The sequence below is a fragment of the Salmo salar genome, chromosome 24 (assembly GCF_965601325.2).
Source record: "Salmo salar chromosome 24, fSalSal1, whole genome shotgun sequence".
NCBI lineage: Eukaryota > Metazoa > Chordata > Actinopteri > Salmoniformes > Salmonidae > Salmo > Salmo salar.
Window position 1 is genome coordinate 8,958,829 of NC_138314.1, and position 26,718 is coordinate 8,985,546.

Below are 26,718 nucleotides of genomic sequence, written 5' to 3' on the forward strand. Positions count from 1 at the left end.
CTGGCCTCCTCCCTATAGGCTGTCTCATCGTTGTCGGTGATCAGGCCTACCACTGTTGTGACATCGTTAAACTTAATGATGGTGTTGGAGTCGTGCCTGGCCATGCAGTCATGAGTGAACAGGGAGTACAGGAGGAGACTGAGCACGCACTCCTTGTTGAGGATCAGTGTGGCGGACGTGTTGTTACCTACCCTTACCACCTGGGGGCGGCCCGTCTAGAACTCCAGGATCCAGTTGCATAGGGAGGTGTTTAGTCCCAGGGTCCTTAGCTTAGTGATGAGCTTCGAGGGCACTATGGTGTTGAACACTGAGCTGTAGTCAATGAATAGCGTTCTCAATGAATGTGACATAACAGCTATAGCTGTTATATAGCTATGACTGTAAAGATAGCTGATGTGGGGTGAGCTTCCGAGCACAGAGTCATCATCCAGGTGGGTGTTACACATATGAGGTGAGTTCCATTGCTTTAGGATCTGGAAAAGCTCTAATCATTATTATGTGAAGACTCTTGAATTCAGACTGTCACTCCCTACCTGCTCCTACCTTACAAAGGCAATACAATGTATAGTGCCACACTCCCATCTAGAGGCTTTGGTAACTGAAATGTATTTGATGGATGGAGTAACAGTCAGGTTGCGTCAGTCAGCCCTAAAAGTAAACAGTGAAAGTCCACTGTGGACTTAGTTGAGCTGATACATGACTAATAGTTAGTGGAACTTGATGTGGCGCTATGATCTTCAGGTGAATCTGGACTTGTTTTCCTCTTCCTCCTCATCGCTGACATCAATAACTTCTGACATGAGTTGGTTCTGGTAATTAAATATGAATGCTGTTTGACAAACTTGTATTTCCAAGTTTCAACAACAGATAACAGTTGGAAGTAGCAGTGAGCTGACGTTTACTTTTTATTACAATCTCCCTTCTCTTTCTTCCCAGGTGAGCCTTTTGGCCCTGTGTCTCTCCTGAACTACTGCTATGTCTAATATCGGCTGGAGTTTGGGAGGCGCAGTGACTACAGCCACCACAGCTTCCAGACCCTGCTAAACTACCTATCTGAGGCCATGCTGATAGTGGGATCCCTATGGACTCAGGTTGGGCACGAGCAGTAAGACACCATCAGTAGCACACTAACAGTAGGACACTAGCAGTAGGACCTGACCAGGTAGGACCCCAACAGGTTGGACAACATCAGTAGAACAGTAACAGTAGGACACTAGCAGGTAGGACCCCACCAGGTAGGACACCAGCAGCAGAACAGTAACAGTAGGGCACTAGCGGGTAGGACCCCACCAGATAGGACGGCAGCAGTAGGACACCAGCAGTAGGACACCAGCAGTAGGACATCAACAGGTAGGACACCAGCAGTAGGACACCAGCAGGTAGGACACCAGCAGTAGGACATCAACAGTAGGACACCAGCAGTAGGACATTAACAGGTAGGACACCAGCAGTAGGACATCAACAGGTAGGACATCAACAGTAGGACACCAGCAGTAGGACATCAACAGGTAGGACATCAACAGTAGGACACCAGCAGTAGGACATCAACAGGTAGGCCACCAGCAGTAGGACATCAACAGGTCGGACATCAACAGTAGGACACCAGCAGTAGGACATCAACAGGTAGGACACCAGCAGTAGGACATCAACAGGTAGGACACCAGCAGTAGGACATCAACAGGTAGGACACCAGCAGTAGGACACCATCAGCAGCAGTGAGACATAGAGGGCATAAGCCACTATCAGTCTTCTTTGTTTTCAGGGGCAGCTCCCACTCAGGAAGAGTCTATTTCTGCCCGTAAATTTTACTGACAGATTACACCTTTAATAAAGGTGGTGTCCCTCCTCAGTGAGACAAACAATCCCACTGAAGCTCCATGTTTTATCCCTGTGGCTGTACGAGGCATTCCCTGGCATGATGAAGCCCCTCCCAGGACCTCACAATGCCATCTTCAGCCATTGCAAGGCCATAGAGGCTTTCATTGGGGAGGAGGTGGAGAGACACAGGCGGGACCTGGATCCCAGCGCACCGCGAGAATACATAGACACCTCATAAAGATGGAGAATGTAAGGCTGTTACTCTGATGCTATTTCCTTCCAATTATTACATTTGGGTCTTTTAGCAGACCCTCTAAAACACAGGAGGCTGCTGAGGGGAGGACGGCTCATAATAATGGCCGGAATGGAGTGCATGGAATGGCATCAAACCCACGTGTGTGATGTATTTGACACCATTCCACGAATTCCCCTCCAGCCATTACCACGAGTCCGTCCTCCCCAATTAAGGTGCCACCAACCTTTAAAACCTTAATTTGGGATTGAGGCCTTCACATCGTGAGATGATGAACCCCTCCCCCGACAGCACAATTTAAGGCCAACCCGGTGCTGTGTTCTCTGGACCTGTTCCTGCCTGGCACAGAGACCACCTCCACCACCCTGCTCTACATGATCACACACCCACACATACAGGGTGCGCCTGATAGGCATTTAACTGACTATACAAAACATTAAGAACACCTGCTCTTTCCATGACAGACTGACCATGTGAATCCAGGTGAAAGCTATGATCCCTTATTGATGTCACTTGTTAATCCACTTCAGGAAGGTGTTCCTAATGTTTGTTATACTCCGTGTATGTCTCCCTCATTAAGATTTATGCTAAGGTTGACAGTTATCAGAACTGAAGCTGGTATTCTTCCACAGAGAAGGTCCTGAGAACCACTGATTGATTGATTTTGATTGATTGGTTGAGCGCTCTGTTGTGACACACAGATAAGGTCCAGGCTGAGATAGACAGTGATAGGCCTGTCCCTCCAGCCCAATATACACAGAGCCAGGATGCCCTTCCAAAGGTGTGTATGTGTTGTGTTATGTGTAGGGCCGTTTTTGGAGTTTGTTCTTACATGTGTTTGTTTTTGTATTATTATTTATTACTAAGGCAGCAGCTACTCTTCCTGGGGTCGAAACACATTAAGGCACTTAAATTACATATAAAACAAAAGATAAAACAGTACATCATATAACATTATTACACCACTACATATCTACAATACAGAATGTACAATACAAAAGGTATAATACCACCATACAACAATATTACAATGTACATGTGTGTAGAGTGTGTGTGCTAGCGCTTTTGTGTGCATGTGTGTGTCTGTAACTTTGTGTGTGTCTCTTCACAGTCCCCGCTGTTCCATAAGGTGTATTTTTACCAGTTTTTTTATATCTGATTCTACTGCTTGCATCAGTTACTTGATGTGGAATAGAGTTCCATGTAGTCATGGCTCTATGTAGAACTGTGTGCCTCCCATAGTCTGTTCTCACCTCTGGTGAAATGTCTTGTCGTGTAAGCATGGGTGTCCGAGTTGTGTACAAGTAGTTTAAACAGACATTCAGCTTGTCAACTATTCTTACAAAAACAAGTAGTGATGAAGACAATCTCTCTTCCACTTTGAGCCATGAGAGATTGACATGCATATCATTAATGTTAGCTCTCCGTGTACTTTTAAGGGCCAGCCGTACTGCCCTGTTTTGAGCCAATTGTAAGTCCCTCTTTGTGGCACCTGACCACACGACTGAACAGTAGTCCAGGTACGACAAAACTAGGGCCACTAGGACCTGCCTTGTTGATAGTGTTGTTAAAACATCCGCCCCCTTTTTTTTTTCCCATTTTCGCCTAAAATGACATACCCAAAGTTAACTGCCTGTAGCTCAGGCCCTGAAGCAAGGATATGCATATTATTGATACCATTTCAAAGCAAACACTTTGAAGATTGTGGAAATGTTTAAGGAATGTAGGAGAATATAACACATTAGATCTGGTAAAAGATAATACAAAGAAAAAAACAACCTTTTTTCAATTTTTTTTGTACCATCATCTTTGAAATGCAAGAGAAAGGCCATAATGTATTATTCCAGCCCTTGTGCAATTTAGATTTTGGCCACTAGATGGCAGCAGTGTATGTGCAAAGTTTTAGACTCATCCAATGAACCATTACATTTCTGTTCAAAATGTTGTATCAAGACTGGCCAAATGTGCCTAATTGGTTTATTAATAACTTTTCAAGTTCAAAACTGCACTCTCCTCAAACAATAGCATAGTATTATTTCACTGTAATAGCTACTGTAAATTGGACAGTGCAGTTTAAGCTTTCTGCCAATATCAGATATGTCTATGTCCTGGGACACTTTCTTGTTACTTACCTCATGCTAATCACATTAGCCTACGTTAGCTCAACCGTCCCATGGATGGGACACCAATCCTGAATTAAGGCAGAGCAGCGCTTTATTATGGACAGACTTCTCCCCATTTTAGCTACTGTTGTATCAATATGTTTTGACCATGACAAATTACAATCCAGGGTTACTCCAAGCAGTTTAATCACCTCAACTTGCTCAATTTCCAAATGATTCATTACGAGATGTTGCTTCTAGGGCACGATGTTGATGACCAACCTGAACTCAGTGCCGTTTGATCAGACTGAATGGGAGACACCTTCAACCCACAACACTTCCTGGATGCTGAGGGACACTTTAGAAGGCGGAACCCATTCATGATCTTCTCTGCATGTAACAATCCTAAGGTATACATGTCTCCTCCTCAGGTAAGTGTGTGTGTCTGGGGGAGGGTCTGGCCAGTTCAGAACTATTCCTATTCTTCATCAGTCTGTTCCAGAAGTTTAGTTTCTCTTCACTGGATGGAGTGGAGCCGAGTCTGGAAGGAGCCACAAGAACACCACACCCCTTTAAGATCCACAGCAGACCAAGATAAACTTCCCACTGTCCTGTAGGAACCCCTCTCCCCATACACTGTGCAGCCACACTGTGCTAAACACAGCTGAGACCAAATATTGACAACAGCCCTCTTTTGTGGTCTTTGAGGGACATGCTCCTTTAATTATAACAAGACAGTTTGAAGAGGACGTGTACAAGTTTGTTCTTTACATTAACCAAAAGGATGTACGACTTGAACTCCTTAGATTAATCTAATTTTGTATAACTTCAGGACCTTCCACTAAAACAATATGTATTAGTATTTGACAGAGCTAATTTGGAGCTGATCTGATTCACTTCAAACCTCTCCTTTCCTAGTACTGTTGGGTAATTTGCATTGTTTGTCAATCAGTAAATGTACAATCATCACAACCTTAAGAAGTCTCTGGTGCAATTTTATTCTTATTCCACATTTTGTTGTGTTACAGCCTGAATTCAAAATGTATTAAATATATTCTCTCACCCATCTACACACAATACCCTATAATGAGAAAGTGAAAGCATGTTGTTTTTAGACATTTTTGCACATTTATTGAAAATGAAATACAGAAATCTACATAATTTACATAAGTATTCACACCCCTGAGTCAATACATGTTAGAATCACCTTTGGCAGAAATTACAGCTGTGAGTCTTTCTAGGTAAATCTCTATGAGTTTTGCATACCTGGATTGTACAGTATTTGCCCATTAGTCTTTAAAAATTCTTCAAGCTTTGTCAAGTTGGTTGTTGATCATTGCTAGACAACCATTTTCAAGTCTTGCCATAGACTTTCAAGCAGATTTAGGTCAAAACTGTAAGTGCCATTCACTATCTTCTTGGTAAGCAACTCCAGTGTAGATTTGGCCTTGTGTTTTAGGTTATTGTTCTGCTGAAAGGTGAATTAATCTTAGTGTCTGGTGGAAACCAGACTGAACCGGTTTTTCCTCTAGGATTTTGTCTGTGCTTAGCGCCATTCTGTTTCATTTTTATCCTGAAAAACTCCCCAGTCCTAAATGATCACAAGCATACCCATACAGTGACATGAGGCAGCCACCACTATTCTTGAAAATATGGAGAATGGTTCTATTGGATTCGCCCCAAACATAAGATATTCAGGACAAAAAGTGAATTGCTTTGCCACATTCTTTGCAGTATTACTTAAGTGCCTTGATGCAAACAGTGCGCATGTTTTCGAATGTTTTAATCATGTACAGGCTTCCTTCTTTTCACTGTCAATTAGGTTAGTGTTGTGGAGTAACTACAATTTGGTTGATCCATCCTCAGTTTGCTCCTATCACAGCCATTACACTATGTAACTGTTTTAAAGTCACCATAGGCTTCATGGTGAAATCGCTGAGTGGTTTTCTTCTTCTCCGGCAACTGAGTTAGGAAGGATTCCTGTATCTTTGTAGTGACTGGGTGTATTGATACACCATCCAAAGTGTAATTAATAACTTCACAATACTCAAAGGGATATCCTCTTGGGGCTAGGTGGGACGCTAGCGTGCCACCCGTGGTGCACTCCATCAACAGCAGGTGCATTTCAAGAGCGGCAAATTTGAATCCAAATAAATGTCAAAATTCAAATTTTTCAAAAATACAACTATGTTACACCATTTGAAAGATAAACATCTCCTTAATCTAACCACGTTTTACGATTTCAAAAAGGTTTTACGGCGAAAGCATAAATTTAGAGTATGTTAGGACAGTACATTTACAAGAGTTGTGTGTAATGTTTTGTCAAGTCAAAGACAGGGTCACCAAAACCATAAAACCAGCTAAAATGATGCACTAACCTTTTACAATCTCCATCAGATGACACTCCTAGGACATTATGTTAGACAATGCATGCATTTTTAGTTCTATCAAGTTCATATTTATATACAAAAACAGCGTTTTACTATGGCATTGATGTTGAGGAAATCGTTTCCCTCCAATAACCGGCAGTCAAGTCAGCATCAGAAATTAAATAATTAAAATTAGAAAACATTGGTAAAATATTATATTGTCATTTAAAGAATTATAGATTTACATCTCTTGAACGCAATCAACTTGCCAGATTTAAAAATAACCTTACTGGGAAATCACACTTTGCAATAATCTGAGCACTGCGCCCAGAAAAATACGCGTTGCGATACAGACTAGACGTCATGTTGGGGAGATCTAAAATCGAAAATACTATGTAAATAATCCATTACCTTTGATTCTCTTCATCAGATGTCACTTCCAGGTATCACAGGTCCATAACGAATGTAGTTTTGTTCAAAAAAGCTCATCATTTATGTCCAAAAATCTCCGTCTCGTTAGCACATGATGTAAGCCAGCCGGACTTCTCGTCATGAACGAGGGGAAAAAATATATTTCCGTTCGTTCAAACATGTCAAACGTTGTATAGCATAAATCATTAGGGCCTTTTTTAACCAGAACATGAATAATATTCAAGGTGGACGAATGCATACTCTTTTATAACGTATTGGAACGAGGGTACCCAACATGAAGTAGCGCGCCAGGTGTCTAATGGGACATCACCGTTCCATGGCTCTTGTTCGGTCAGATCTCCCTCCAGAAGACTCAAAACACTTTGTAAAGGCTGGTGACATCTAGTGGAAGCAATAGGAAGTGCCAAAATATTCCTAAACCCCTGTGTTTTTCAATGGGATAGGTTTAAAGTCAATACAACACATCAGGTATCCACTTCCTGTCAGAAAATGTCTCAGGGTTTTGCCTGCCAAATGAGTTCTGTTATACTCACAGACACCATTCAAACAGTTTTGGAAACTTTAGAGTGTTTTCTATCCATATATAATAAGTATATGCATATTCTAGTTACTGGGTAGGATTAGTAACCAGATTAAATCGGGTACATTTTTTTTATCCAGACGTGCAAATGCTGCCCCCTAGACCCAACAGGATATTCAACATCTGCTTTTTTATTTTATTTTTACCCATCTACCAATAGGTGCCTTTCTTTGCGAGGCATTGGAAAACCTCCCAGGACTTTGTGGTTGAAACTGCTCGACTTAGGGACCTTACAGATAATTGTATGTGTGGGGTACAGAGATGAGGTAATCATTCATTGTAAATAACAATTTGTTCTTAACTGACTTGCCTAGTTAAATAAAGATTAAATGAAATAAAAATAAAACACTAAGTGTAGAATGACACCAATATGTTGTCTGTATCATGTACAGTTCAAGGATCATAGGGCCCTAAAGGAGGCATGTATAGGTCTAAAAGGGCCTGAAATTGTCACTTTCATCATGATTTTCTCAAAAACAAATTGTGATTCAAATGTATAAAGTAGGTCAAACATCCTTCCTCCCAATTAAGTTTCTATGTGAAGTTTGCCAGAACAATTTGAGATGCCAAAAATATTTTTGGCCTATCCTGGCATGGAATCACACAGTGCAGAGACGTTACTTAGCAGCGTAATGCTAAATGAACTGCCTCTTGGCTCACATAATCTAACTATTACTGATCATTACCGTGGCTAGAGGAATGTCACGCTGCCTTCCAAACCTCTAGCCTGCTTGGGTCTGGCCAACTGTCTGATTAAAGGTTTCTATTTTCAGAGTCGTTCCACCTCAAAAAGCACGAAAAAGAGGATTACAACACCCACTAGCTCAGATTGTTCTGAAATCGTTTCTGTAGTTAGAAACAAATAAGATATGCATTCCTGCAACATTATTTTGTTGTAAGATCATTTGAAATTATGCTAATTGATTGCACCCATACTGGCCATTTCAATTTGTTGAATTTGTATAATATTTAATAAATATAGAATCCAACATCCAATTTGGACAATGATTAAGACATGAGGATTCAAAATAAAGGGTCAAAAGCCACTCACGGATGCCCCAAACCAAGACCACCCCAACGGCCAGTATACACTGAGTGAACAAACATTCGGGAACACCTGCTCTTTCCGTGACAGACTGATGAGGTGAATCCGGGTGAAAGCTCTGATCCCTTATTGATGTCGCCTGTTAAATCCACTTCAGTGTAGATGAAGGGAGTTAAAGACGTATTTTTAAGCCTTGAGACAGATTATTTATGTGTGCCATTCAGAGGGTGAATGGGCAAGACAAAAAATGTAAGTGCCTTTGAACGGGGTATGGTAGTAGGTGCCAGGCACACCGGTTTGTGTCAAGAACTGCAATCCTGCTGTATTTTTATGCTCAACCGTTTCCCAGGGGGAGGGGGGGGGGGGGGTGCAACTCAATAATAGGAAGGTGTACTCTCAGTGTACAGTATCAATTCTCCATGTTTGACAAGTAGTATGAAGCTGCAGCTTGGACTATTGTTTATTAATACTATGTAATGTATTCACAGTGAATTTGGTGATGGGGTTTTCTCCTGTTCGGAGAAATTAGCTATTGAAGTTGCTAGCATTTTCCACCATGAATGAATGTTAAAGCATCAGGTTTTGTCCTCACAATTCAAGCCAGTCCTCCATGAAAGCAATTCAGTTTGTCATTCCCTTAGGCTTAATCTGTGTCCAGGAAACGGCCCCTGTGTGTGTGGTTTATTCACTTCAAAAAAGGTCTGGATTAGTTGGACCATTCCTGGTGAACATTGAACAAGCAAACCATTAGGCTACAGCAGGTATAATGGTTTCAATGGTATAGTCTCTAACGGTCTAACTAATCCGGATGCATAACATAGAGATGTTTTCTAATAATTTTATTGCAAAACCTGGCTGGCATGCAATGGTTTATAATTGTGTTATTTTAATGAGGGTTTTCACAACATTTCAGTCATTATCCCATTTCTCCAACAAATTGTTAGGCTTATTATGAGAATTGCACCATAGGTATAGCCCTCTCGGAGAGCTGTCACTTGTTGAACTATTCAAGGAGAGTTGGGTTGAACGATTAGGTTGCTAAGAGAAGGAGCAACAATGTATTTCCTGGAGGACTGGCTTGACCACAAAATGTAAAAAGGATTGGTTTTCTACACAAAATTGCAAAGGTCATGATGGGATACATTTGATAAACACAAGAGACCAACAAAATGTATAAATCTGTGTGGTAGGAACAGCAGCATCTACTGGGCAAAACTGGGCACTTTCACATTAATTAATAGGAGGAAACGCCAGCGATTTCAATAGCTAATTGCTCTGAATGGGGGGGGGGGGGGGGGGGAGAATCACCAAATTCACTGAGAATACATTACATAGTATGAATATACATTACTCCAAGCCGCAGCTCCATACTACTTGTCAAATAGAGAACTGATACTATATACTGGCCACTGGGGTGTGCTTGGTGTGGGGTTTGGGGGGTCCGTGGGTGGCTTTAGACCATTTATTTGTTTGGATTCCTCACATCTTAATCATTGTTTAGAAGAGGTGTGGTACAAATCGGATGTTGGATACTATATTTATTGAATATATGAATCCTATCAATTTAAATTTCCAATTTGGGTTCAATCAATTAGCTTAATTTCAAATGATCTTACAACAAAATAATGTTTCAGGAATGCTTATCTTATCTGTTTCTAAGTACAGAAACCATTTCAGAACAATCTGAGATGATAGCTTGCTGAAATGAAATGGAACCCACCAGGGAAACATTGAGAATGTTCCAACTAAAAGCTTAAAATCAGATAAGAGGATAGCAAGAGAGAGAGAGAGAGTGAGAGGAGAGGCAAACTGAGCTATGGCTTGTTTAATCTGCCTGACAAATCAATGCACCAATGAAACTGTCATCTTCGTCTCACATAGGCAACACAGACATGCCTTTGTCAATGCAAACAAGTGATGAGTGTGTGTCACCTGGGATGATGCCACTGCCTCTGGCCAAGGAGTCATCTGTGTACGAGGGACGAGGACGGGCTGTTGAACCTTGAGAATCTGAAAAAAAACATACTTGAATAAGATTTAGATGCATATATGCTGTGTGCAGGTCCGGTCCTTGCTGTTCTGCCGCTCCCTGGGCGAGACCAAAAAATGCTGCCCCCACAAAACTACAATAATAGTAAGCAAAATGACGTTGAGAAGATGTCTAAAAGACGTATTTTTCAGACGTTGAAATTGAGTTTGATTTAGGTTCTGAATGAAAGGTGAAAAGACGTATTTTCTTTAAGTTTGAAATACATATTTTCCTGGACGTTGAAAATATATATTTTGCGGATGTTGAAAAATACGTATTTTCCGGATGTTGAAATGAGGCTCATTTCTGGTTCTCAATGAAAGTTGAAAATACGTCATTTATAGACATCTATGTTTGAGCCAAATCAAGGCTGGTCCCAACTGGACAAAATCTGAATCAAACATACAGTAGACAACTATGATTGGTTCAGATCTGCACCGGACCAAAAATCTATGTCCATGGACGTTGAAATCAAGGTCCGTCTGGACCGCACCAAATCTGAACCAAACATAGACATCTATGATTAGTTCAGATTTGGTCCAGACCAGACCAAAAACCAATGTCTGTGGATGTGGAAATCAAGGCCGGTCTGGACTGCACCAAAAAAAAGCGTCGCCGTCGGTCCGTGCTGAATTTAAAATGTATGAATGCCCATCTACAGCATGTGGTAAGCCTACCGTTTGTAAAACACAAAAAAACATACGTCCAGTCTGGACAAGACCAAAAAAAGACGTTGGCTCGTGCTTACTGGGGTGTAGCCTACCATGTCAGCCCTCAACGGAATTTTATGAATGCCCATCCGTGTGGTAGGCCTACCATTTGTAAAACATGCAGTTGCATTGGCTTTCTTAGTCCTAATTCCTGTGACTGATCAATTTGGCTATTTAAGCTCTGAATATCAGCTACCCAACTTTATCATAAGTTATCAAGAGCTTTGCAATGTGTTTACACAGCGGTAAATGCAGAAGTATTTTATTTTTCGCTATGATGAGCTTGTCAAAAAATGACGGATACAAACCACTGATCATGACAATCGGGTGAAACTCCTGGACAACAGTTGTGATTGTCCATTCCATATTGTCCATTTTACTTTGACCAGTCCTGTTTTTAGGATATGTTGTTTGTTAACATGACAGCGCATTTTTTTAATTGATTGGGCGCCATTTAGGTTAGGCTATTTGATCGGAGAAAAGTGCATGATGTAAAAAGTGTCCCTCATTACATTGTCATACATTTTATCTCCAGCCTGTAGGCTACAGAAAAGGCCACATACTCTTTCTACCATATCCTAGATCTCCTACATTATTTATGTTAGATACATTTTTTTACAGAACTTTGGTGGAGCTCCACAGCGATGCGTCTCTCCAACAGCACCTTGAAGAGGCGCGATGGGAATGGACAAGTAAAATATTTTGCGCCCCTGCCTTTGACAAAGAGGGCACTGCTTATGACAGGGCGGCATCAATGCTCACCTAAAAAAACCATTATGCCACTGGTTGTGAGAAAATTTCATTTTTGGGGGGCAGAATTATGAGGTTTCATGTGTTGTTGGAGGTGCGTTTTGGTCAGTTTAGCTCAGAAAATACCGCCCTCATCAATCTGCCACCGTTGGCTGCCGCCTAATCCTGCCAAATGAGCGGGCCGGCCATGGCTGTGTGTGTGATGGAGACTGGGACACACTCACCATTGCTTTGATCTGTAGAGAAGACCCATGTGTGCATTGGAACAGCCCTCTGAAAGACAAACACACTGATTGAGAAAGCATATAGGACACACAAACACAATCCCAGTACACACACACAAAAGTTCCTGGAAAAAAAATCACACCAGAGGCGTTCAGTAGCATCTTCTTGTTTGTGCATTTCATAGACTTATCTTCGACCTACACCACTCTGATCCAACTCGAAAATATGCTCACTTTAACCCTTACTTGCCATATGTTTTTTGTCTAGAAGGGATACAGCTATTGTCAAAATTGACTTTTCATAGCAGATTTAGGAGAATTTACACAGCAGGTTAGTAGAATTAACATAGCAGATTATGATAATTAGGATAAGGTTTTGAGAAGGGTTAGGGTTAGCTAAAATGTAAAAATAAATAAAAAATGTATGTCAATTTCACAAAAGCTGTATCCCATCTAGACATGACTTGCCATATTGGCACTCCTCTGAAGCGGTCCTCCTTAGGAATTAATGGAATTCTACAATATTTAAATTAAATGTTTCAAAGACAAAATTGCACGTATTTAAATATTTTTGTCATGGGGACAGTAACACTAATACTTTCAAAATAATTCTACTTAAAGAAAAATGTTTTTACATATGTGATGTTTAGTTCATAATATATACTGAACAAAAACATAAACGCAACAATTTCAAAGATTTTACCGAGTTACAGTTCATACAAGGAAATCAGTCAATTGAAATAAATTCTTTAGGCCCTAATCTATGGATTTCACATGACTGGGCAGGGGTGTAGCCATGAGTTGGCCTGGGAGGGCATAGGCCTACCAACTGGGGAGCCAGGCCCAGCCAATCAGAATTAGTTTTCCCAAAAAAAGGGCTTTATTACAGACATAAATACTCTTCAGTTTTGTCAGCTGTCCGGTCTTAGACGATCCCGCAGGTGAAGAAGCCGGATGTGGAGCAGTTACACGTGGTCTGCGGTTGTGAGGCCGGTTACATGTACTGCCAAATTCTCTAAAATGACGGAGGCGGCTTATGGTAAGGAAATGAACAATCAATTATCTGGCAACAGCTCTGGTGGACATTCCTGCAGTCAGCATGCCAATTTGCACGCTCCCTCAAAACCTGAGACATCTGTGGCATTGTTGTGACAAAACTGCACATTTTAGTGGCCTTTTATTGTCCACAGCACAAGGTGCACCTGTGTAATGATCATGCTGTTTAATCAGCTTCTTGATATGCCACACTTGTCAAGTAGATTGATTATCTTGGCAAAGGAGAAATGCCCACTAACAGGGATGTAAACAAGTTTGTGCGAAACATTTTTTTTAAATTAGCTTTTTGTGCATATGGAAACTGTCTGGGATCTTTTATTTCAGCTGATGAAACATGGGACCAACACTTTACATATTGCGTCTTATATTTTTGTTCAGTATAATTTTAAAGTATGCATTAAGGCAGGGATGGGCAACTCCAGTCCTCAGGGGCGTTATTGGTGTCACACTTAACACTCCTGACTCCAATAATTAACTAATCATGATCTTCAGTTTAAAACGCAATTAGCTTAATCAGCTGTGTTTTCTAAGGCTGGGGGAAAGTGTGACCCTACTCGGCCCCTGCAGACTGGAGTTGTCGATCCCTGCATTTAAGGTGTCTGTAATAGAATAAAGGTAGCAAAAACAAATGTAGACATTCTATATCTTAAAAAATATTTTTTACAATAGTGGGGGAGTGCCAAGATGGAGGCACGGTGGCGTCAAAACAGCGCTCCATCAGTCATCTAACGTTGCCTATATAAATCATTGGTTAACACCGAAAAACAGGTTTATCAAAAACATTTGAGGAAATTAAAGTAGGATTATGCTGCAGGCCATGACTGTTTCGCCAAGATAAGAACTGGACCAACCAAGACCGATTTTTCCAAAACATCTGTGGTGTCCTCTGCAGCATACGTGAACGAAATAGTCTACGAATGGTCTACAAACTGCCTAGGATTAATCTATTAACATTTCAATCTATGCAGCAAGTAGGAGACTTGTAGAAGAATTGTCTGGCATTTGTAGTTCTTTATGATAGCCACATTAGCAGTTAATTAGCATTTCATTTTTGAGGGGTAAATACAGGCGAATGTACTTATGTCACCTTGCCCAAGAGATTTACACGGTTCTCAAGACGCTACGCCAGGGTAAGCCTACACTAAACATAGCCTAATATTGTGTTTCTAAAATCCCCTATGGGAAAAATGATTGGTGGAAAAACAATAGGAACCATTGCCTTATTTGACCGCTAGGTTTTATGGGTATTATGACTCATACTGCGGTATTCTAAGGCAAATGTTTTTTTTTCAACCAAAGTTTATGCCTAATTTACATGCAAATCGAAACTTGGAAACGCTGAAGTTTCCGACTTGCTAACTTATACACGTGCCACGTTCAACAAGTTGGCAAGTCGGACATTTTGGAGTTCAGACTAGCACATGAACGCAGCATAATTTGGAGAGTTGGACATCATAAGCATGTACAAGGGTCATAATGTGTATTTCCTTGGAAACACTGGGGTCAAATTAACTGTTTGCCCTACTCAAATGAGAAACAGGTTTCAAGATAAAACATATGGAGAGAATATAGTCAGCCTACTATTGCACAGAAGTTGTGACATAGCGCAGTTCAAGTCTGACTAATGTCTCTACACACACAGTCACAAACACAATTACACACAACCAGGTCATACACACAAAATAAAGCAGCAAGATATACTACATCTAAAATATCAAAGGCCTCTCTTCATCTCACTTGTTTCTACACATCCGCTGGGGGTCTGGAAACACAATGAAAACCTGAAGGCATTACTGCTAAAACAAACAAAGTCAAATGGGTATGTTATAATACTGATCACAACGAGAAGTGATCTGTGAGTGTGTTGTGCACACAAAGCTGAGCCTGTTAAATGAAATAGAATACATTGATAGAAATGTTTGTAAAACGCACACGATTCACTGTTATGCTGAAAAGGGAATCTTGTCTGTTCTATACATTACATTTCTACTTGCAACATTACAAACATTGCTCACCATGAAATAACCTCAGGTAGTAATTTCCTTGTTCCAAAAGTGAAGTTAACTACCCAATATGTGTTGTCATGATCATTCAGTTAGAGTTGAAATCCAATCCAGATATAGTATGTTTACACTGTCAACAGGGGGCAGAGCTGCAGACATAAGACTGCAGTAGAACACCTAATGGTGGAGCAGGACCCATTGGTGGGTGGGTCGTGGCTGATTCATTGTGTGCCATGTCTTAAGACTTTGTCCAGACTAGAAACACAACAGCTTTAGAAGGATTATAAAAGTCAGAGAGCCCCTCCAATAGGACACTTTCCAAACACATACTCATACGAAGGGGGACTTCAATCTAACCCATATTTTAATAAGGCTTTGTGTATCAATGAGAATCTGTAGACATCACTACACAATGCTCTATAAGTACAGGCCATCCCATTTTAGTTCAACATAAGTTCATCCGCTTGTGCTACAATACCAATCAACTTGTGAATTTGAAAGACCTGGGAATGTTTCAAAGTTTTCACGTCTTCATAGAGAACAATAGGTTACATATTGTTGTTTTGATTAGGTTACATAATCAAAACAACTATATGTGAACTAATCCAATTAATGTCCTGTAGAAATGAGCTTTGAAAACAAACTCAGAGGATTTGATCATGGAGTTCTGTTGCCTCAGGCCCAGTTACATACAGACACTTTGCTCACATTACACAAAATGGTATTACTCTGGACTACACAGAGGCCCTTTACATACAGAATTGAACATACCTGAACTACGAATGTGAGGAAACAGTGTCATCTACTGGGCAGAGGAAATAAAAATGTCACTACCAGACCTTAATGAGATCACCAGCAGATCCTGTGAGTTACTGCACTGAGTACAGAGGGAGATTGTCAGGGTTTCTTTAACGCCACGCATAAGATCAAAACTCCCAGAAAGCTGAGCTCAAACTCAGATTAAGACTCTGATACAGTCTGAACTCAGGAAACAGTTTAAGACATTTTGAACAACAAACACGTCCTGGCTGGCTATGAACCTCCTCAAAACATCTTTTGAACTGTTACAATGAAGCCAATAAGTATGATATTTTCCTGATGAAACCCCACCAGTCCTGCAGCCCCACCCCCCTCTCCTCTTCCCCAGTAAGCATGTAAAGAGATTCCAGAGATCCCACGTCCTCCCTCCCCTGCTCCCTCCCAGAGACTGAGTGGAGGCCATTCTGTCTCCTGGAGGCTGGGGCACGATGGAAGTTGTAAAATGAGCAGAAAGGCCAAGAGAGACATATCCAAGAGGACAGTCCAGCAACATCACATGACCTCACAGCATGAGTTCTGCTTCCGTGCCTGTTGGATAGAAAACACAGACAAAGTGACTGATTAGCGATTACAATATCAATTTCACACTGAGAAGGATACATATGTAATGGAAATTAGTCTTAATAAAAGAGGTTTGATAAAGTGTAGCAAATTAATTTGGGATAAAAGTAGCCCAAGTTTAATCTAAGATGCTGTGATTATTTGAACTGGAGAGCGCAGTTCACAGTCACTACTCACAGTCTTATAAAAGACTTTAGACTGGTTCCCCAGGTGTTCAGACTTCTGCACCAGGTCATCCAGCTTCTCCCCTCTCTCCAACAGAGACTCCATGGTGTTGTGCTGCAGAGACAATCACAGCCCAGTCCACTTCATATACAGCATCCTACCAACCACAGGCACTAACAGTGTCAGACATGCAGTAGTGCAAGCTTCCTACACGGAGAAAAATGTTCTAAGCTTATCTAAAGTCTCCCCATTACGTGAGATGTTTTGGAGTTGTACGCGGGTGTTGACTAAAGTGTCTCACCAAAATGATTTTTGTCTCGTCTAGCTCAGCCTGCACTTTGGTCATTGCATCTGCCTCTCTGGGGTTCTGAGGAGAGAACACAAATTCTGTCAAACTTTCACAATCATCCAAGAAGAAACATGATAGATTCAAAGTAGGGTTGGTTATTCAAGTGTTATTTTATTAATCTATGTGCAATGTACACTACCGTTCAAAAGTTTAGGGTCACTTAGAAATTTCCTTGGTTTTGAAAAGCACATTTTTTGTCAATTAAAATAACATCAAATTGATCAGTAACACAGTGTAGACATTACTAATGTTGCAAATTACCATTGTAGCTGGAAACGGCTGATTTAATTAAAAAACAGAATATCTACATAGTCGTACAGAGGCCCATTATCACTGGACAGGGGAACTCTGCCTAGAAGGCCAGCATGCCGGAGTCGCCTCTTCACTGCTGACATTGAGACTGGTGTTTTGCGGGTACTATTAGCAATGTCTACACTGTATTTCTGATCAATTTGATATTTTAATGAACAAAGAAAAATATTTTCTTTCAAAAACAAGGACATTTCTAAGTGACCCCAAACTTTTGAACGGTAGTGCATGTTATGTGTCTATTTCAGAGACAGGATGCCATGTGTACCTGGTATTTGGCCAGGTGGATGTCCAGGGCTTTGTAGTTGATGGTGTCTGGGTTTCCAGATGGCCAGTCTATACTTTCCACTTGCCTGGAGAACTCCTCTAGCACCTACATGATCAAACATCAATCTATTACATAAAAAAATAAAGCCGAAAGGGCCTGGCGAGGAGCAATAACTTTGGAAGAAACCTTGAGAGGAACAAGACCCAGAACAGAGAGTAATATTCTTCACTTGTTGCTAAGGAGGTAATGCACCTCTCTGCAGTGTACCCACTTTGTCTAGTAGTGTGAAGGCGACTCTTTGGGGGTACTCGCTGTCTGCTATCACCACTGCACTCAGACTGTCATTCCGTACATACACATGGCACAGGTACCCTGGAGGGAGGAAAGGGTAGAAATTATAGGTGTTCTCACATAACAAATAAAAACTCCCATATGTTATAGCCCAATGTATCAGGGCTTAACCTTGTTCTTTGACTGAGGCTCGGCTGCCGTGTGCAGAACGCTCCACAATCAAGGCGCTGGTGAAGGTCATGAACTCTTGGACACTGCCAAAACCAAACACAAACAATGGTGAAAACATTGTTGGTGTTCTTGTCAATTCTAATGAAGTCTAAACCCATGACAGGTTTAAGATAGGCTATTATTAATGACAGGGGCGTTAACTTCTTCATCTGCCTTGATGTACAAGTTCAAATCAGTGAAGATGGAGGGAAGGAACCCCCTTAGACTATTGAGATGCACCTCAGCCCATGTGCCAAGAGGAAGACCCACCTGGAGCGCTGGAAGAAACTGAAGGAGGAGAGGTCATATGCGGATTTGAGGAGATTGGATTTAGTCGCTCCTTTGTGGAGGACGCTTAGGCTGTACAGCTTCATGATGATGCAGACAGTCCCAGGGTTAGGACAGTCCCAGGGCGTGTCCCAGCGCAGCAGCCTAGAGGTCTCAATGCCTACATGTCAAGAAAAGGCACACAAATTCAAATCACATGAGCCAAACCATCCGTACAGCCACACAATACATAAGCTGCAAGGTAGCTTACTGTCTACTACACACATACTCTACAATCCAAACGATTGCTGAACTAGCTAACGCTACCACGATAGACTAACGTTTATCGACATGTAGCTACCGTTCTCGCCATATTTCTGTGCTGCTTGCTAGCTAACGTTAGCACAATTGTTGTTGTCAGCTAAATTAAGTGCCAAGAACGATGGAGCTAGCTCAAGTTCCCTTCTCGTACTTACTTACCAGAGAAGACTGCACGAAACGGTTTGCTAACTATTGAGAATAAAATACCAACTGAATTATTCCATAATAACTTAGTGAACCACCTGTAGGAAGTTATCAGTATTATGACCAGCTCGTCTCTTTGTAGCCACACCAACCACGTCACAATCGAAGCAATGTCCCACAGGATAATTGTTCCGGAATGCAACACGGCCTCATTACAAATCTGTGTACATTTCCTATTTCCAGAACGCTTGTGCTTGAGATGTGAAAAAAGTAAGCATAGGCCAAATACAGAAAATGTTGTGTTGCGTGTAAGCTTACTATAAGCATTTTTTTACGTCTATTTGCTGAGCGGTTCAAATAAAATAAAAATAAATACATGGTACACAATGTATATTTTGTTTTTATAACTGATTTATGCATAGTTTTAACAATTTCAGCCAGCAGCAGGTAGACTAGTCTTATTTCCCATATCATCTACAATCCCAGCCACACAACCAAATGTACAGATCTATTTGTGACTATATAATAAATAGTCTACTACACTGTGTGCACAATTATTAGGCAAGTTGTATGTTTGAAGATTCATTTTATTATTGAACAACTACAGCGCTCTCGGTCAATCCAAAATGTTAACCTCAAACCTGAATATTTAAGAAAGTAAAAGTGAGGTTTTGGCTTTCTTTGGAGAATATCTGTGTGCACAATTAGTGTGCAGAATTATTATGCAACTAAATGAAAAACGAAAAGTTCCCCATCTCACTTGTTTATTTTCATCTGTTAAAGTGAGAATAATAAACAAACAACTCAAAATGTATAAATAAACATTCCTGACATTTCAACAACAACAAATCTGTGACCAATATAGCCACCCTTCTTTTCAATAACAGTCATAAGCCTTCCATCCATGGAGTCTGTCAGTTTCTTGATCTGTTGACGGTCAACTTTTTGTGCAGCAGCAACCACAGCCTCCCAGACACTGGTCAGAGAGGTGTACTATTTTCCTTCACCGTAAATCGTCTGTTTAAGAAGGGACCACAAGTTCTCAATAGGGTTTAGGTCAGGTGAGGAAGGGGGCCATGTCATTATTCTTTCATCTTTAAGGCCTTTACTGGCTAGCCACGCAGTGGAGTACTTCGATGCATGCGATGAAGCATTGTCCTGCATAAAAATCATGGTCTTCTTGAAAAGATGCAGACTTTTTCCTGTACCACTGTTTGAAGAAAGTGTCTTCTAAAAACTGGCACTAGGTTTGGGAGTTGAGTTTGAGTCCATCTTCAACCCGAAAAAGGTCCAACTAGCTCATCTTTAATAATACCACCCCATACCAGTACCCCACCTCCACCTTGCTGGCGTCTGAGTCGAAGTGGAGCTCCGTGCCCGTTACTGATCCAGCCACGGGCCCATCCATCTGGTCCGTCAAGAGTCACTCTCATCTCATCAGTCCATAAAACCTTTGAAAAATCTGTCTTCAGATATTTCTAGACCCAGTCTTGACATTTCAATTTATGTGTCTTGTTCAGTGGTGGTCGGGTTTCAGCCTTCCTTACCTTGGCCATGTCTCTGAGCACTGAACACCTTGTACTTCTGGGCACTCCAGGTAGGTTGCCATTCTGGAATATGATAGCACTGGAGGATAATGGCTTCCTGGTAGCTTCACGTTTGATTCTTCTCAAATCTTTGGCAGTTAATTTGCATATTTTTTTCTCAACACGGTTCTTGCGACCCTGTTGACTATTTGCAACAAAACGTTTAATGGTTCTGTGATCACGCCCCAATATCTTAGCAATTTCAAGAGTGCTGCATTCCTCTGAAATACTTCTTACAATTTTTTGACTTTTCAGAGTCAGTAAAATCTCTTTTTTGGCCCATTTTGCCTGAGGAAAATAATCTGCCTAATAATTATACACACCTTGATATAGGGTGTTGATCTCCTTAGGCCACACCCTCCCTCATTACACAAATACACATCACCTGATATGCTTAAATCCAATAAGCATTCCAGTTTATACAGCTTGGAGTTGGGAAATATGCATAATAATGATGATATGGTCAAAATACTGACTTGCCTAATAATTGTGCACACAGTGTATAGGTACTGGCCTAAATTATGCTGCCTAATATTTTCCTGTATTTATTTTCTATAGGCCTACTGTAACATGTCAACAACATAGGCTGCAGGTAGCCTCAAGGTTAGAGCACTGGGCCAGTAACCGAATGGTAGCTGATAATGGTTACCCTGGCTGTGACCCCACTCCCTGCTGGTGTCTCAGGCATAGCTCTGGGAAGTAGGGATGCTGTGGGTAATTGGTAATGATGAAAGGTTAGCATGTTTTGGATATATTATCTTTGAGCCTCTGTAACTTTCTCACTCATCATTATTCACAATTCATTCCTTCATTATTATCTGTAATCATGGTAGCATCCACATTAATGTACTAGTGTTCAGAAACATATTCTATTCTTATTTACAATAAAAGTGACTCCAAAATGCCACATGATTTACCATTCATTTCTATTGGACACAATATAATCCGGAACACAACCAAAACAAACTGCAAATGCATCCAAGAAGTTTGGAGAGTCACAAGCTCGATGTATGTAATGATAGCATGCTAGGAATTTGGGACCATACTCAACTTTTGACTGCTTTAATACACTATAAGTGAATTGGTCCAAATACTTATAACACCTTCAAATGGGAGGGACTAGATACAAAAAGTACTTTAATTTCTAAATGGTAAAACAGACATATATATATACATAAAACATTTGGGGCTCTATTTTGACAATCTTAATGCAATGGTAAATCTAAACACTTGCGGTAGAGCTATAAATCAGGGGGTGTGTCTGAAATATTTTTTGCTATTTGTACAGTCGGAATTATTAGCGCAATAGCTGGCGGTGGCTCAATGGCCAATCAAAGTGTTCCATGGCTTACAGCTGCATGTATTTGTCTCAAGTTCTGTAGGTTATTGACAGTCTTTGCATTATCATCAACTCCAATTCACCTGGTGGCAAGGAATATTCTCATCCTAGTCCATTGCGGATTAATACTACAGTTTATTAAATAGCATAGGCAACAGTAGCGACTTGTAGAATGGCGCCGGAGAGGATGGCTGACGTTTTACGTGCTCCCAACCAACTGTGTTATTTTGTTTAAAAAAATTGCGTTGTTTGTACAATTTTTTTACATATTTTTTACTTATTTTGTACATTATGTTGCTGCTAACATCTCTTATGACCGAAAATAACTTCTGGACATCAGAACAGTGATTACCCACCACGAACTGGTAGCAGCTTTTTCCTTTAACAAGTCTGAAGAGTCCGACGTGAAGGATATACTGCTTTCCTGGGAACAGGCCCAAATCCTCATAATTTGCGTGAAGAAAAGATAGAGAAAAAGGGGGCGGAGGTCGGGCTGCCTTCTGAGAATTTGTAGGTGAGTGAGTAAGCCCCCACTGCCATCCGTCCTATTGGCAAACATGTAATCATTGGACAATAAAATCGATGACCTACGAGCAAGATTAAACTACCAACGGGACATTAAAAACTGTAATATTTTTTGTTTCACCGAGTTGTGGCTAAACAACGCCATGACCAACATACAGCTGGCGGGTTTTACACTGTATCGCCACGATAGAACAGTAACCTCTGGTAAGACAAGGGGTGGCAGTCAATGTATATTTGTAAACAACAGCTGGTGCACGATATCTAAGGAAGTCATGAGGTTTTGCTCGCCTGAGGTAGAGTATCTCATGATGAGCTGTAGACCACACTATCAACCTAGAGAGTTCTCATTTAAAAAAATCGTAGCTGTTTACATACCACCACAGACCGATTCTGGCACTAAGACCGCACTCAATGAGCTGTGTACCGCCATAAGCAAACAGGAAAACGCTCATCTAGAGGTGGCGCTCCTAGTGGCCGGGGACTTTAATGCAGGGAAACTTCAATCTGTCTTAGCAAATTTCTATCAGCATGTTAAATGTGCAACCAGAGAGAAAACAACTCTAGACCAACTTTACTCCACACACAGAGACGCATGTACATAGCTCTCCCTTGCCCTCCATTTGGCAAATCTGACCATAATTCTATCCTCCTGATTCCTGCTTAAAAGCAAAAATGAAGCAGGAAGCACCAGTGACTAGATCAATAAAAAAATGGTCAGTTGAAGCAGATGTTAAGCTACAGGACTGTTTTGCTAGCACAGACTGGAATATGTTCCCGGGATTCTTCGATGGCATTGAGGAGTACACCACATAAGTCGCTGCTGCTACTCACTGTTATTATCTATGCATAGTCACTTTAATAACTCTACCTACATGTACATATTACGTCAATTACCTCGACTAACCTGTGCCCCCGCACATTGACTCTGTACCGGTACCCCTGTATATAAGCCTCGCTATTATTTTACTGCTGCTGTCACGTCTGCTCCCGCTCTTTCCCTTCCCGCTTGAGGGCGCCAGATTACCCTGCTTCACACGTTCCTGCCATCCATTACTCACAGTTGCCCTCCCTCGTCACCTGCATCAGCGATATTGGACTCACCTGGACTCATTCATCACCTGTTAATTTCCTCCCCTATATTTGTCAGTTACCTAGCCCTGTTCCCGGCTGCTTCATTGTATTGTTTTTGTCTTTGACGCTGTTCCTGTCTCGTGCTATGTCCGTTTATTATTAAACGTTTACTCCCCGTACCTGCTTCGTCCCTCCAGCGTCATTCCGCGCGACAGCTGCTCTTTAATTATTTGTTACTTTTATTTCTTATTCGTATTTGTTTAATTTTTAAAAAACTGCTTTTTTGGTTAGGGCTTTTACTGTAAGTAAGCATTTCACTGTAACGTCTACACCTGTTGTATTCGGCGCATGTGACAAATAACATTTTATTTGATTTGACTGATAGCAAAACAATCCCCTGAACTCAAATCCAAAATGCTTGAGTATAGATCCAGATTAAACGTTTTAGCGTCACTGTCCAAATAAGTAAAGGAGTGTATAAAACCCCCACAAATTATTATTATTAGGCTTATTAGGACAGGTCATGAGTAGACAGTGACCTATATATTGGGTATAGGCCTTGCCACTTCTGATTTCTCACCACTCTCATTTGTTGTTTTCCTAAGTAATTTTGCTTAATTTAACAATTTCCTCCTGGCCACTTAACTCAGTGCTAAGTGCTTTCCATACTGGAAGTGTGCAGATAAATTATTGACTCCCAGGGCAGCGAATTGAAAACGTTGGGCATGGAGACAGTGAAAGAAAGCTATTGTGAGCATATGTTGATGGGGTGGTTGTGGCAGGATGAGGGGTGTTTCCCCCCCTTTAATCTGACAGTTTTAGTTGCCATAGACATTGAGAAAAAATAGCAGCCTAGTTAATGAGATGTAGGCTAAGAGCTTTGGAGGTGTATGTGAGATTGTTTTCTCAAACAGAAAAGCAATACAACATTTATTTTTGGATATACATTGAGGTTACTTGGATGGAGATTATTTGAATGTTAATGCTACATTTTTGGATCTGAGGACCATGGTGACAAGGACTTGATTTTATCTGAGGTTGAATAGTTTTTTATGGCCAGTACACTTCTGTTATTGATGGCCGCAGTAGATGCGTCATGAACTGCAAAAGCGCACAAATGAATAAAAAACTTTAATTTAGGACTAGCCTATACAGACTTTTCCAGGCATTTGAGTGAACACTTTTAACTGAAATAGTGTTTGTTTATTTATATAGGCCTTTAGTGTGTATTATTTTACAGAATAACTAGCCTAACAGCAGACAATGTTGGCCACTGAGGAACTGGTTGGACATAAATAATTTGGACACTTCTCAAACACATGTTCAATAGGCCTGTATTCACAGATGAAGATCATTTATTTTAAGTATAATATTTATCTTCACGGTTTCTGCGTTCTTTATGTAGCAACTTCAAGACCAACTGCTACCTTTTAACCTGCTCTCTTAGCCCAACTGGACAACACGCTTACTATTCCACAGCAGACAGCACCCATGACCGGCAGGACATGTATGATATGGATCCTCATACGATGGATAAGGTAAAAAATATTGGGATAATCTTATCCATTGAATAGAAGATTCCCTGAAGGGACACTTTAAGTTGTCCTATTTAGAAAGTCTCTGAAATCTCACATCATTCCATGGCAATGGAAAACCCTACTTTCTAGCAAACTGAGTTTTAGCAGCATAAAAATAAATCATTGCCAAAGTCCATGAAAGCATGAAACAGGGTATCAGGGTATCAGATAAGGTGAATATGAAAAATGAATTATCAGGCTATTTAGATTACTTGCCTACAGCATTTAACATTCTAAATGTGGCATTGTACAAGTAGTACTATTTTTGTTTTACTTTTGAGAGATGACTCTCACAATTTTTTGTTTTTAAGAAGGTGTATGTGTTAGCTGAATGACTGTAAACAGTTGTCATGAATAAAAAGTGAGTGGTTTTATGTGGTCTTATCTGAGGAGTGAGGCAGGTAGCCTTGCCCATCAGGCCATCTCAGCAAACAGCCCAGTAGGAGAGCTCTAACTGGGTTAAATTAGCCGTCATAGTCAGCTATGGAGAAGTACTTGGCACACATTCAAGTTCTATCCATAAAAGGACCTGACACCAATCAAACATGGATGGATTTGTCAAACAGCAGCATGCATGCATGCATGTGTGTGTCTGTGTGTGTGTGTGTGTGTGTGTGTGTGTGTGTGTGTGTGTGTGTGTGTGTGTGTGTGTGTGTGTGTGTGTGGTGTGTGTGCGTGCGCCTGTGTGTGTGTGTGTGTGTGTGCGCCTATGTGTGTGTGTGTGTGTGTGTGTGTGTGTGTGTATGTGTGTGTGTGTGTGTGTGTGTGTGTGTGTGTGTGTGTTACAGTAACACCTATAGCATCATTGCCCAGGGTTATACAGGCAGGTTGAATTAAGGTCCTCACCTCTTTTCTGATTTATGTTGCACATGTGCATGTTGGGGGGTGGGGCTATTCAATCAAACTGTACACACAATAAAACCTATTCTTCATGTTTGAATTCATAATACAGTACAATGATTTATTACACAAGATTATACTGATAAAGGATAAAGAATATGGAACGTTTGAATGAACTCAATCTCTTATTATTGTGGAAACAGGCCACGTCAAATATAATCTGGACTTGTGCCAGCCTCCATTGAAGATCTTTGTTCATGCAGTTTTGTACATGCATGAGCTACCAATTAACTTAGCTAATTCAGTTTTTGTCTTTGAGATTCTCCCTGTAAGTGCTAGATAAATGAAAGCGCTATTTGAATTAAATCCCTGATTAATCTCCTGATAAGGCGAGTTGAAGTTGACCAAGTGTGTGTCAGCCTGTTGGTAAGAGTTACTGTTGCATTTATTCTGAAGCCAGGAGATCCGGCCACTCAGGAAAGGGTCACCAGAGCTATTTTTGGAGTTGTTTTTGACAGTACCATTGGTCATGTCTAAAATGAAACCTTTCCCGGGTGATAAGCACAGGAGACCTTTACCTACAACGCTTCATTATTGATTTTATCGGTCATTCAACTTTGCAGTGCGCTAAATTTAGATGCTTTGACATCTAATATTGACCTAGTTAAACAATGACTAAGACTTTGACTACAGCAATATTACACT

The 26,718-nt window shown here is 40.9% G+C and overlaps 1 protein-coding gene and 1 pseudogene across 3 annotated transcripts; one reads left to right on the forward strand and one right to left on the reverse strand.

The window, feature by feature from the left end:
• The first annotated feature begins 983 nt into the window (after positions 1 to 983).
• Positions 984 to 5,050, forward strand: LOC106584938 (cytochrome P450 2J5-like; annotated as a pseudogene).
• Positions 5,051 to 15,702: 10,652 nt separating this feature from the next.
• Positions 15,703 to 19,263, reverse strand: ykt6 (YKT6 v-SNARE homolog (S. cerevisiae)). 3 transcript variants are annotated; one of them, NM_001141187.1, is given in 9 exon segments: positions 15,703 to 16,219; positions 16,705 to 16,718; positions 16,929 to 17,030; positions 17,218 to 17,283; positions 17,843 to 17,947; positions 18,114 to 18,214; positions 18,305 to 18,387; positions 18,614 to 18,791; positions 19,174 to 19,244. In NM_001141187.1, coding segments are annotated over 8 exon segments (621 nt in total). In that variant the 5' UTR covers positions 18,718 to 18,791; positions 19,174 to 19,244; the 3' UTR covers positions 15,703 to 16,173.
• Positions 19,264 to 26,718: the final 7,455 nt, after the last annotated feature.